The sequence below is a fragment of the Rhinolophus sinicus genome, chromosome 15 (assembly GCF_057876585.1).
Source record: "Rhinolophus sinicus isolate RSI-liver-muscle chromosome 15, RSI-T2T, whole genome shotgun sequence".
NCBI lineage: Eukaryota > Metazoa > Chordata > Mammalia > Chiroptera > Rhinolophidae > Rhinolophus > Rhinolophus sinicus.
In genome coordinates, this window is record NC_142515.1 from 75,653,082 (window position 1) to 75,666,308 (window position 13,227).

At 58.8% G+C, this 13,227-nt stretch overlaps 1 protein-coding gene across 2 annotated transcripts in view; it reads left to right on the forward strand.

Moving 5' to 3' along the window:
- KDM4B (lysine demethylase 4B) overlaps nucleotides 1–13,227 on the forward strand; it is a 137,070-nt gene that overhangs the window by 45,103 nt on the left and 78,740 nt on the right. For both annotated transcript variants that reach the window (XM_074337631.2, XM_074337632.2), the window contains exons 4-6: nucleotides 383–558; nucleotides 1,656–1,770; nucleotides 4,291–4,484. In XM_074337631.2, the coding sequence (XP_074193732.1) occupies nucleotides 383–558; nucleotides 1,656–1,770; nucleotides 4,291–4,484 (485 nt within the window). The remainder of the gene's footprint in view (nucleotides 1–382; nucleotides 559–1,655; nucleotides 1,771–4,290; nucleotides 4,485–13,227) is intronic.

Sequence of the window (13,227 nt, forward strand, 5' to 3'; positions counted from 1 at the left end):
CCCCAGCATGAGAGCTGTGATCACCCCCCAGGATGTGTCCGTGAAGTGGATTCCTAGAGTGTTGGGCCTGCAGTGCTCATTTTCAAAGCTAGAGGGCGCGGTGGCCCCGTGCTCTGGTGGCAAAGCGAGTACATTTGGTTTTAAAAGAATTTTAAATGCAGCATGGGAGGCGGGCACAGCTCTGCCCTGGCAGGTGGTGCCCACGTTGCTGGCGCCGATCTGCTGGGGGTTTGCTAAAGGTACAGGTGGTTCCTGGTGCCCCCGTGGGGCGAGCTCGGTGTGCTCCCCAGGGAGTGGCACTGGTCTCCAGAGGGGGAGCATGTCCTCTGCCTGCTCGCCAGGCCTCTCTGGAGGCATCACTGACTCTTCTCTCGCCGCGCAGATCATTCCCCCGAAGGAGTGGAAGCCACGGCAGACGTACGATGACATCGACGACGTGGTGATCCCTGCTCCCATCCAGCAGGTGGTGACAGGCCAGTCGGGCCTGTTCACGCAGTACAACATCCAGAAGAAGGCCATGACGGTCGGGGAGTACCGCCGCCTGGCCAACAGCGAGAAGTATGTGGGTGTAGGGTGGGCCCCCCAAAACCACCTAAGGTGGAGCCATACCTTGAAGTCCTCAGCACCCCTGAAGTGGGACCTCTGGTGGCCCTATCTGTGAAGCCCAGTCCACCAGGGGCCCTGGGGGTGCAGAGATGGTGGGGTCCACTCAGCCCCAAACAAAGTGCACATGGCTTATTCTGGGTTAACTGGGTGGGTCTTGACCCCTTCGTGCTCAGAGGCTCCCAGTTCAAAGAGGGCAAAATCCAGACCCTCACCAGCCCAGGGCCACGCTGTCCATATCTCGCTACCCTCAAGGGTAGCTGAAAGCTGCCCCTGGGGGCTCGCTGTGTCCCCCACACCCTCCCATGATGTCTCAGGTCCAATGGTGCCTCTAAAGAGAGGGGCTCTTTGGTACCTCTCCCCACATGGCTCTTCCTGGTTCAACACAGCTCACACACGGGCACACTCGTGCACACTCCCTTGTGCTCACAGGTGCACTCGAGGTGCATTCACTGGCGCTCGTGCCCACACGGTGCAGTCATGGGCACACACCACCGCTGTTCTCTCTTCCCTGTTCTCAGTTATTCCCGGCCTTCCTCCCTCTCTGAAGTCGTTTGTGCATTCCCAGCAGTCCGTGTGCTCTCAAACATGTGTCCCGTGAGGGCAGGGCGTTGTGTGCCCACTCTTGCGCTATCCCCAGTGCCCAGGGCAGTGCCTGGCCTGTTGTCAGTGCTCTGGTGTTTGCCGAGCGGTGGGATGATGAGAACCGTCAGAGCCCGCACCTCTCCACCTGCTCCAGCTACCTCTGCTGTGCGTTGTGACTTGGGTGCCCCGGACCCAGCGAGCTGAGGAGATGGCATAAGTGGGCATCGTTCCAGGCAGGGCTGCCCAACCGTCCAGTACACACTCACCCCCTGGAAGAAATGCTCTCAGCAGCATTTGGACCACATCCATGTTCTTGGGGGCTGCGCCCTGCAGTGGGACAGCGGCTGGTCTGAGCAGAGCCCCTTCCTTGGCGTATCCAGCAGGCGCCTGCGGCCCAGCTAAGCTGGGAGCATCTGACACAGGCTCTGAGCCCCAAGGCCCACTTCCTGTGTGCTGTTTGCTCACAGGTACTGCACTCCGCGGCACCAGGACTTCGACGACCTGGAACGCAAGTACTGGAAGAACCTCACCTTCGTTTCTCCCATCTACGGGGCTGACATCAGCGGCTCCTTATACGATGACGTGAGTACACAGGGCCAACAAGTTCTGGGGAAAACAGGGACTCAGCTTCCTGGGAAATGGCAGAGGAAGGAGTGTGAATGGGACTGTGTCTTGAAAACGGAAATTGAAATGATACAGAAGCTTAGCTGGGCTTTCTGTTCGGGCTCCAGTTAAAACTATGTGCGAGTCTTAGAATGAGTGAAAAAGCGACCTGACTTACAAAATCTTTCCTCCTGAGTGGTGGAGCTGCGCTGGCCTTGATCTGCCACCCTCAGGAACCTGGAGCCTTGAGTTCTCAGCCGGCCAGGCTGGCACTGGGTTCACCCACGTCTGGTCCCTGTGCTGGTCCAGGGGCCTGAGGACACCTGGGCAGTGGAGGGCCGTGGCCTGGCCTTGGCCTGTCTGAGGGTATGGACCAGACTCTGGTGGTGGTGACATGGGCCTGGGACATGCTGATGTGAAGCAGAGGGAGGTTTGAGTGGAACCCGTGTTTGTTAGGGGACAGTTTATTAATGTTTACGGGACCTCAGATAGCCCTGGATGGATCTCCTGGGATGAATTTCAGAGTCACTGAGCCTAGCTCTCTTCTGGGGATGTTCTATATAGGGTACCCTGGGCTAAAATCCAGCTCTCTCCGCTTCCCAGGGTGGCCCCTTGTGTCCCCATCTGTGCCTGCCACCCCAACTCATCACTCTGAAGGGCATCTCTTGCTGGGACACAATCGTCTGTCCACTCAGCCTGTGCTCCCTGTGAGAGCAGCCAGTGGGCCTACCTGAGTCCTGGTCTTGGATGGGGCTGGAGTGGATGAGAATAGCGCCCCCCTCGTGGGAAGGCAGGGTGGGGACCCTTCTGGATGCCCAGAGAAGAGCCCATGAGAACAGGTTGGGGCTTGTGTTTCCCAAAAGGTGTCAGAAAAACGGGACAACTGCATGGGTCCCCACATGAATCACGGACCGACATTTCAATTTGCCCAGAGTAGCCGCACCATTTTGCATTCCCAGCAACAGTGGGTGACAGTGCCTGTGGCTCCACATCCTCACCAGCATTTAGTGGTGTCAGAATTCTGGGTTGGGGCTGTTCTGATGGGTGTGAAGCGGTACCTCATTGTGGTTTTGATACGCCTCTCCCTGACGACGTATGACGTGGAGCACGTTTTCATGTGCTTACTTGCCATCAGTGTATCTTCCTTGGTGAGGTGTCTGCGCGGGTCTTTGGCCCATTTTTTAAGTGGGTTATTGGTTTTCTTATTGTTGAGTCTGAAGAGTTCTTTATATGTTTTGGATAACAGTCTTTTATCTGATGTGTCGTTAGCAAATATTTTCTCCTAGCCTGTGGCTTGTCTTCTTATTCTCTTGAGGACCCTGCATTATTGTTTTCCAATGAAAATTCAAAAATTGGAGCCTCATCCCGTGAAAACCTCTGGGGCTGCTCTCGGTTGCTGCCTGCAATCGGTTGTAGTGACGGTCCCACGAGGGACGGCGGCCATGCTGGCTCAGCGGGGCCGACGCCGAGCTCAGTGAGCGGTGCCTGCCGTGGGCTCTGGAAGGATTCAGGGCTTCGGTGCCCTGCATTTGCTGTGCCTAACCTAATGCGACGTTCTCCTTTTACTGTCAGGGAAACTGAGGCCCCGAGCAGAGCCTCGACTTGCCCTGGTCACAGAGTTATCGCCCAGCTTAGACAAGACCCAGGTCCTCCACCTGTGGACGGTTGGGCAGGACAGTGAGGTGACTCAGGCAGGGCTTTAGGGAAACCATGGTTTTTTGACGTTCCCTGACCTTGGGCAGCTTCTATTCAAGGCCACCGTGGGCTTTTCATCCTCGTACTGAGGGGTCTGATCGCTGCTCCCACCCCACGTTCTGGGCTCCTGCTAGGGCTCACCTTGCAAAGATCAGCCGCTGGTTCCTCCCTGTGACGGGCCTGTGCGTGGACAGGAGTGGGTGGTACAGTGTGGATTGGGACGGGAAAGAACGCTGGCAATCACTCAGCATCTCAACAGGCTCGGAGGGCTCTCCAGGGACTGGAAGTTGATGAAAGCGTATTTTATGAGCTCTTATGACAAAACGCGGTTTGTTTGCTTGTGGCATTAGGAGTAGATGAGTCTAGCAGGTGGGGATTGTGGCCTTGTTTGCCTGGTTCTGAGAACTGTCTCTGTCTCCTCTGTGAGAAAGTGCTGTCTGGCACCTTTGCTGGACCAGCCTCACTCAGCACTTACCTTCCTCCTTCTGTGTCATTGACTGTGGGGCACGTTAGTTATTCATGACCAAACCGCAGTCTTCACCGCCTGACTTAACGCCCAGCTCAGCGTGGAATCCAGAGGAAGCTCTGCCCGACGGCCTGGCATGGGTGGTGGGTGTCTGCAGGGTGTGAGCCGCGGGCTTTCAGATACTGGGGTGTGCGAGGCTCTGTAGTGGGCAGGCTTGGGGCTGACAGCTGGCTTTGGGGTCTCAGGGGGTCTCACTGCAGTCCAGGGCTCAGAGGGAAAGACAACTCACTAGTGTTTGCAGGTGGCGGGCCCACTGACCGCATGCTCGCTGCCCACAGGATGTGGCCCAGTGGAACATCGGGAACCTACGGACCATCCTGGACATGGTAGAACGGGAATGTGGCACCATCATCGAGGGCGTGAACACCCCCTACCTGTACTTCGGCATGTGGAAGACCACCTTCGCCTGGCACACAGAGGACATGGACCTGTACAGCATCAACTATCTGCACTTTGGGGAGCCCAAGTCCTGGTGAGTGTCCGGCCAGCAGCCTGACCTGCTTCGGAGGGAGGAGGGGCAGGGCCGAGGGCACAGGGTGAGACTGGGGGATCGGCTCCTCTGGGGCAGGCGGGGGTGGCGTGCATTCTGCGTGGCTCCCTGTGGCCACCCTGTCAGGTGGGGTGGGCCAAGGTTGGGCCTGTGGCAGCTCAAGAGCTGCTGGCCCTGCCCCCACTGGCTTTGGGCAGCCACAGTTTACCCACCAGGTCTGGGGATGAGGGATGCGTGCCCTCTGGAAATGAGCTTCCCGATGCCCGGGGAGCCTCACACTGAGCGGTGGCTGGTGCGGGCTCCCTTCGCGCCTCCCCGGACTGCATCAGGCGCTTGGCTGTTGTACTGGGGCCTCTTCCAGGAACGCGGGCCTGGGGACGGGGTGGCCTTGAGCACTGAGCCTCCCTTTGCCTCTAAGTTGGGGGGTGGGATTAGCAGTAGGCCCCTGCTGCCTGGGGTCCCTTGCTGGTTTGCAGGTGCTGGCCTGAAGCCCACTCTCGAGCACTGGGCCCTGCAAGCTGGGTTGCACGGCCAGTACATGTTATGGAATCTCAGCTGAGCACTCACCTCACATCCAGCCTCTGCTGGCAGGCCAGGCAGCAGCTGCCTTCTGTTTGTTCACTGTCTGTTTCCAGCTGAGACTTCTGAGCCGGGGGCTTTGCATCTCGCTGCCTCTCCCCAGCTGTCTTAGAAGGTTCTGTTGTCATAAGAATCATCACAGCTCAGAGGGCTGGGAAGGGAAGCAGGAGGCCCGGGAGCAGACTGTGGCCCTCAGGACCTCAGCCACGTGAACTCGGGGCAGTGGGGGACGGGGATACAGCACAGCTGGGGACCCTAGCAGATGCTGGCCAAGGCTCCCTTGTGTTGGTGTTCCAGCTGAGAGCTGACCCTCGAGCTGTTGAGCCTGTGCCTACAGGCACGGACGGAGGGCCACTTCAGCCCCTTTAAGTCGCTGGGACTTCCCAGAGCCCTTTGCTGAGGGGGGGCGGGAGCAGGGGCTCTGAGCGGAGGGCCCAGAAGCCAGGAGGAGCCGTGGGTGGGAAGGCAGCCCTCCCTGTCCTGTTCTGTGCTCTGTGACCATGGTCTCCTTACCTCTGATTGGACAGAACGGTTCCTGCTCAGACAGGCATTGGGGACAGATACGGTGGGGACATTCGTGTGAGTGTCCCAGGGCAGCTGTAACACGTGACCACAGCCTCCTGGCTTAACATGCACACGTTTATTCTCTCACATTCCAGAGGTCAGAAGTCTGACTCAGGTTTCATGGGGCTACAGTTCATGTGCGAGCAGGGCCGGTCCTTCCGGAGGTCCCAGGAGAACCGTTCTCAGCCTTTTCCAACTTCTAGAGGCACTGTGTCTTGGCTCATGGCCCCTCCTCCATCATCACAGCCAGCAGCGCAGCCTCTTCCATCTCCCTGACTCTGAGCCTCCTGCCTCCCTCTTATGAGGACCCTGTGATGACACGGTGCCTCACCCCCCCACCCAGGGAATTCAGGGTCATCCCCATCTCTGGATGACTTAATCCCACCTGCAAAGTCCCTTTGCCTTGTGAGGTGACAGGTCCCAGGATGAGGACCGGGATGTCTTCAGGGCCGTTTTCCTGCTGGCCCTGGGCCCTCTGGCCTCTGAGCTGTGCTACAGTTCTGTGAGCTTCTTGTTTTCAGTCCACTCCTCTCCTTTGGTGGCATTTTGTGGCTTTGTATCAGCCCTTGATCGTTGAAACCTCCAGGCTGGGAGGTATTTGCCTTTGGGGATGAATTTGAAAAGATTGACAGGTTGGTGATGTCCGTTTCCTGAAGGCCTAAATTTCATGCTTGCAAGTGGTCGTGAGCCCCGGGCAGTGCTGTTTCCTGGTCAGTGGTGCTGTCCCAGTGCTGCCCAGGAGGTCCCAGTGACAGTGCAGCCACCCCACCCCCTCCCCTCCTCTCTCCATGGCAAGGCCGGGCTGTGACTCCATGGAGGCCCCAGTCCAGGCCTGGCGGTGAGGGGGCCGTGTTCTGCCCCAGGTCCACACCTGCAGGCAGGAGGGTGGGGCCTGGGGGTGCAGCTTGTGGGGTGAGTGGATCTGCCCTTCCCAGCAATCTGCGTGCTCCCCGTGGGCTGTAAGGGCTGTGTGCCCACGAGCAGCCTTCTGGCTCCGCGTCCAGATCCACAGGCTGGGTCATGAGTGTTTATGTGTGAGTGTGAGAGTACATGTGAGTGTGTATATGTGTGTGAGTGTGTAAGGGAGTGTTTCTCTGTGTGTGTGAGTACATGTATGTGAATGTATGTTTTGTGTATATGTGTGTGTGTGTACTGCTTGCTGGGCCCTGCTCGCTGCCCTGGACTATGCTTCGTGGTGTGAGCTGGTGACAGGCCAGATTTTCCCGTGTCTGTCCTCGGCCACCATGCCCTAGTTCACCCAGGTGCAGTTCCCCTGAGGGCCACTAGATGGCGGCCCTGCCCTTCCCCACAGGCTGTCAGCTGCCTGCACTGTGGTGGAAATTTCCCAGATTCTTTCATGCTTTTTAGACTCCACAACCCACCCGTGATCATCCCAGGGCCTGTAGGGAGCCACAGCAGGAGAGCAGGGACTCCGCCGGGGTCTGGGCGGCAGCGGTAATGCTGCCTCTGTTCTGCCCAGCTGGTTTCAGTTGGGGTCTGCCAGACAGAGGGACCTCAGGAGAGAAAAACCCACCTTTTCCTTTAAGCAATAAAAAACAGAAAGAAGCCAGTGCTGAGTCCTGGCATATGTTGGCAGAGGGCAGGTTGAGCTCTCAGACATGGCCCTGGGGGCGAAGTGTGTTCTGGGGGCACGTGGTCCAGCACTGAGCAGTGAGGGTGCCCAGGGAAGGCACTGGCTTCAGGGAGGTTGGCGTAGGAAGTGGCATTGGGGAGCCCAGCAAGGAAGCCTTCCGGTCAAGAGAGGGTGGGGGCCACAGAGAAGCGGCTGGGGTAAGGGTAGTGGAAAGGCTTCGAGGGAGGTGAGGCATGAGAACATGCTGGCAGCTCCCTGAGAGCCGGTCATGGGAGGGGCCCCTGGGAACGTGAGGGGACAACCGTCCTCTCTCTGGGTGATGGGGCAGGACCACCATCACCAACAGTAGTGCTTTCCAGGCTGCAGCCCCTGAGGACAGCCCCCTGCTGTCCCACGCTGCACCCCTGCTTTGCTTGGGGCACCTCTGGTGTCCACCCACCCCCTACCTCCACCCTTTCCCACGATCTGATTCCCGAGAGCACAGGGGAAGCAGTGAGCAGGGCCAGTGCTGGACACAGCAGTGTTCTCTGAGGGAAAGAATGTCCTGCAAGGTGTCTTGACATTGGTCTTGGTTGCTGGTGCTGAAGGGGGTGGGACTGCACATGGGGGGCCCTCACTGACTAAGTGTGGCCAGTGTGGCTTCTCACAGTGCGGCTATGTAGGATCCCGCGGCAGGGCCCGGCCGCCCTCCCTGCCACGCTCCCTGCTCCCTGCCTGGCCAGCTCAGCCTGTTGGTCATGCCGGGCACCCTTCCCACTCTCTCCTCAGGACCCGGGTGGGGTGTTGGCATCAGTGTTTCCCCACAAAGTCGTGGGCCTGGGAGGGCAGGTTTCCTCTGTGCCCCCAGCCACCCACAGGGGCCTGGCATAGAGAGCGGTTTGATGAGTATCAGGAGACCTGGGTGCTCAGACCACAGTGACCCCTCAGCCTCTCAGAGCCCCGGTGCACTGAGGTTCCATCGTGGAGCCAGTCCTTCTGACTGTGCCCTGTCACGGGGCCCACACGGACACCAGCCTGTGGGGCGCAGGAGGTGCCCTCTCATCCCTGGGCTGGGGGTTCAGGGAGCCACTTGGCAACTCCCTGGGAAGCTGGTGCCTGCTCTGCCCCTCCCCTGGGCCTTTGTGGGGGGTGGGGGGAATGTTCTCCGGCAGATTGTATTCACACGTCTGTCTCCCTAATTATACTGCTTCTCTTGCGTCTGCAGTGGCTTAATTGCAACCATTTTGGAGTATTTCGGTAGCACTTTTTTTAAAGTGTCGATATCCTCAGGTTTACAGCGTTTTATGAAGCCTTTCTGGGTCTGTTGCTACTTTGGTAGTGTGATTTGTGTGTCAAAGTGACGTGAACAGCCTGGTGTCGATAAAAGCATGGAATTTGCTTCGAAAGGCCAGCATTATATGGTGCTCTCAGGCAGCGAAGCTAAGAATATCTGAAGCGTTCAAGTGCTTCAAAATCCCTTTTGAGATAGGGATTGAAAATAGACCCAGCACTTGTACTCGGCCCCGATTGGTCTTCCTGCCGCCCAGGTGGTCATGGGGGCCGGGAAGGTGGGCGGGCGTGGGCATCGGCAGGGCTGGCCCTGCGGGGTGGTGTCTGGGTGGTGGGGCAGCGGGGGCCATGACCGGAGGCCGTGCCCGTAGAACCTGCCATCCTACGCTGGACGCCTGCCCCGAAGCCTGTGTGTGTGTGGGGGGTTTAGCCAGAGGTGTTATCCCCACAGTCTGTCCCAGGGCCACGCTGCCCAACAGCTTTCCCTTGGACATCTGCCACCTGGTTTGGCCCCTGTGGGTCCCAGGCCTCATCGGCTCGCAGGCGTGTGACCAGAAATATGAACTCCGTGTGGGACACACCTACCTTGTGTTGTTTGACACTGTGTCTCAGATGTAGCGCTAATGGTATTTCAAGCAGTATCGCCACACACAGCACCTGCCCCCTCCTGTCCTCCTTCCTGCTCTGCCGTGGTGTCCCCAGCAAACTGTTCCAGGCAGGCACCGGAGAGCACTGGGCTCTGGTCAGTGCTGCTCTGCCCGGGCACTTCTGGACCAGTTGGGGTGTGCTGTGCACCCCGAATAAAGGAGCACAGGTATCCTGGTGCACACTGCCTGTGTCGCAAGGGATTGGTCCCCGGACCTCACTGTGGTTTGGGCCTGCCCCGCAGGATGGAGGAGGTACCCTGCGGCGTGTTCCGTATGCCTGTGTGCCATTCAGGGGCTGGCAAAGGCTTTGGGAGACCCTGCTGCCCCCGACCCACAGGGAGACTTGGAGGATGATAGCCTGCAAGGGTAAGGCCAACTTGGGTGGGGTGGCCTGCAGGGCCTGAGGACCGCTGTGAAGGTCCGAGGTGGGCAGCTCCATGGTGGTGGTTGTGGTGGTGGCAGGGAGGATGGGTGTCTAGACACCGCACGCCGGGCACCGGGGCCTCCCATGGGCTGCTGCACTGACAGCTGGGATGCAGGCAGGGCTGTCCAGTCATGGGGTTTCCTCTCTATATTTTAAGTGCTGCGAATGAGACAAGAGGACCTCCTGGTGGCTGAGGCCAGGGCAGCTGTGTTTTAGCTGAAGGAACATCAAGGGCTGGGGCAGGTCACCCCAGCCTCCCCTTCTCTTTCTCCCAACTCCTTCTGGTTGTACTTGCTCTTGGAGCACGTGGAGACGCCTGTTTCCCTTTGGGAGGGGATGTGCCCGGTGGAGGATGCCCCTGGGTGGGGGTGGGGCGTGGCAGTAGGGCCGCGACTGTGGCCTTCATGCCCCGGGCTGCAGGCACGTCTTGGCTTCCTCAGCAACTCCAGCCCTCCTGCTTTGCTTTGCCTGCTGTACAGCTTTCCAAGTCCTGGCATCAGCGTCCCTGAGTGGGGGGTAGGGGAGAGAGTCTGATTATGCCCACATAAGGGTGTGGAGCCCCCACTTGCTCACGGACGGTCCTGGTGTAGAAAGAGTAGATCTTTCTGTGTAGGGCTGGTGGAGGGGAGCCAAGGAGCCTGGGAGATGCTCTCAAGCTCCACCCCTTCTCTGACCTTTCAGAAGCCTGATGGAGGCTCCCAGGGGCACAGAGAATTTTTCCCTTTGATTCAGTTGCGCCTAGAGTTTTTCTTTGGTATTTTCCTCGGGGGAGTTTCAGCCTTTCTTTTGCTGCCGGGAAACTTGACTCCCAGTGGGCACAGCTGTCTCTGCCTGCACTTGGTACTCTGGAGGTGTGTATGTGCACGCGTGTGCATGTGTGCATGTGTACTTGTGCGTGCATGCCTGAGCGTGTGCGCATGTGTGCATTTGAGGACATGTGCTCCCTGCCTTGAGGCACAAGGAGGAAGCATGAGTGAGCTGGCTGGCTCCTGTGTGACCTGCTCTCTGACTGCAGTCTGGATGAGGGACTGGACGTCCTGGGCCCAGGATTGGTGGGTCTGTTGCCCAGCGAGGCAGAGCAAGGCTCTTTGGGGGGAGGGGAGCTGCTGGGCTGCCCCCTTGCCCCTGGGCTGCCTGCCTGCCTGGTCCTTGGGGTCCCCCCTGCAGACCCACCCAAAGTAATATCAGTCTACTTGGTGGCTGCACTCCCTGCGGTACTGACTAACCCCTCCCTGGGAGCCTCTCTCCTCCCTCCCTGGCTGGCTGTAGGTGGCGCTGCTGGACCACAGTGCCAGGCCCAGGCCCTCCAGGGCTGTTGTCCCTTGGCTGTGGGTCTGGGAAGTCTGGGGTGGGTGATGGAGCTGCGGGAAGTGGCCCCAGGCAGCAGCCCCGAAGACCTCTGGTGGAGAGCTCCCGCCTGGAGGAGGCCTGGTTTGCGTCTGTTGGCCACGTGCAACTTCATGGCCTCTCAGAGTCCAGGGCGGCGGGCCCCAGGGTGTCCCTACTGCCTGACTCAAGCACAGCCCCTCCTCAAGGGTCTCTCCTCCCAGATGTCTCCCGAGCGGGATCCCGAGAGATCCGTGGTGGCAGGGAGGGCTTGGCACTGAGACTGGGAGGGCCTGACAGCTTCACCAGGGTAGTTTTAATAACTTAGCTTCCCAACACCACGCCCTGTCACCAGTACAAGATGTGAGAGCAAGATATATGTGTCCCCTCCTCTCTTTGCTCACCCCAGGCTGGCCAAACCCCCATTTGGGCGTCCAGGGACAGAGTCGACGTTTCTGTGGCCTCTGGGGGGGCAGATGGAAAAGGCCCACCGGGATGACAGAAGGCCGCCTGATTTGTACCTTGTTAACAGGCCCGGGGAAACTGCCAGGCTTCTCTTTCCTCAGCCCCGGGTCCTGAGATAAAGTGACAGAAATACAGCAACAAAGGTGTTTTAGAGCAGAAAGCTTCTCCTGAGAGCAGATCGCCACAGAGCAGGGAGGTGTCGGGATCCCTGTTTATTACAAGATGACAAATGAGGCAGCATCGCGGATCACTTGGTATCTGAGTCAGCTCGAGGGGCGCTTGTGCTCTCCCAGGAGGCTTACATCAGAGTGGCTGGCCCCTGCAGCCTTTGCCGGGGTCTGCCCTCGGCCCACACCGCCTTGCCCAAAACAGGTCATCAAGGAGTTTTATGATGGTGGGGCGCAGTCCGCTCTCTGCAGAAGGAACCTCCTTCTGTGAGAAGACGGCGATTTTCCCAAATGAGGCCTGGATGTCAGCAAGCGGGACCCACTGGTCGTGGGCTCGAATCTTGGCTGCGTTGCTGCGAGGCTGTGGGGAGGCAGGGAGCGCTTTCTTGGTCATCTTTCCAGAGTCTTCTCTCTTGACGGAGACCATGGCCACGGCATCAGAGCTGTTTGTGCTTTATTCCACTTGTGCCCAATCTGCATGCCCACTGCCTCCTTCCAAGGAGCCCGAGTATGTGGCAGGGTGATCAGTGCAAGTTTCCTGGCTTCAGAATGAAAGTCCTACATCCTGGAGCTCTCAGAGCCAGGCACACCGTGGTGCTTGGTGACCCTAGAATGTGCGAGTGTGCGAGTGTGTGTAAGTGTGCACTGGTTGCATGAGTGTGTGCACATGTGTGTGTGCCGACTCGCCCACGTAGCTGCTGAGAACCCAGGCTGGGGCTTCCGTTTCTAGTCAGGTGTTGCAGCCATGCACCCTGGCACTTGGGATCGCGACACTGCCACAGGGCTAGGATGAGTGATTTAATGCTGCCACCAGGAGGGCCGGTGCACGCTTCTGGGAGCTTCTGGGAGAGATAGCCGTGTTACCCCAGCCCCGGTCCTCCTCAGACAGCCCTCAGCCTCACTCTTGTCAGAACCGTGCTGTCATCCCTGATGCCACTGGCCCCGGCTTTCTGCTTGTCAGGGTTGTGCAACAAATCTGAAGCTGAGAGCTGTTCTGGCATTCGAAAAATTAGCTCCCGATGCTGGAGAGACCGTCGAGTCCCAAACTGGGCCGTAAAGTGCCATGGGACTAGGAGACTAGGATTGCGTCATAATCACCATGGTGGGTACGGCAGCGGGCAGTTTCGGAGAATTTTGTATAGCATGGCACCGCCTGCTTTGAGCCAGATTCCCCCATTCGCCTGACTTGCTTCTCTCCAGCCTTCCCCACGTAGAACTCGATTAGCCTGGTTGCTGGGTCACGTGCGAACACGTGTCCTGTGCCGCTCAGGTAGAGCGGAGCACCCAGGAAACCCAGTGCTTTTAGGGACACTCACCCAGGCGCTCCCACTCTAGTGAGATCTGTCCCTGCGGTCTGGCGGCTCGCGTGTCGCAGTGCACTGGTGGGGACAGACACAGCTGGCGTTTGTTCAGGAAACATAAGTGATTGTAGCATCCTGCTCAGCATGGGAAGGTCAGCCTTCTGCTAGGGAAGTCTCGCCATGTGCTCCCCTCCAGAGCCAGTGGGATTGGTGGTGGTGGCGGGGGGGGGGGAAGGTGGGGGATGACGACGGGGTGGGGAGGGGCTTCTGGTGTCCAGACCAGCTGTTCCTATGCCATGAGCCTAGACAGCCCGGTGTCATTGCAACTGGTGGAATTGGGAAATTGGCTTCTTGTTCAGTGCGGGAGGGCCCAGGACGGACTGGGGCTG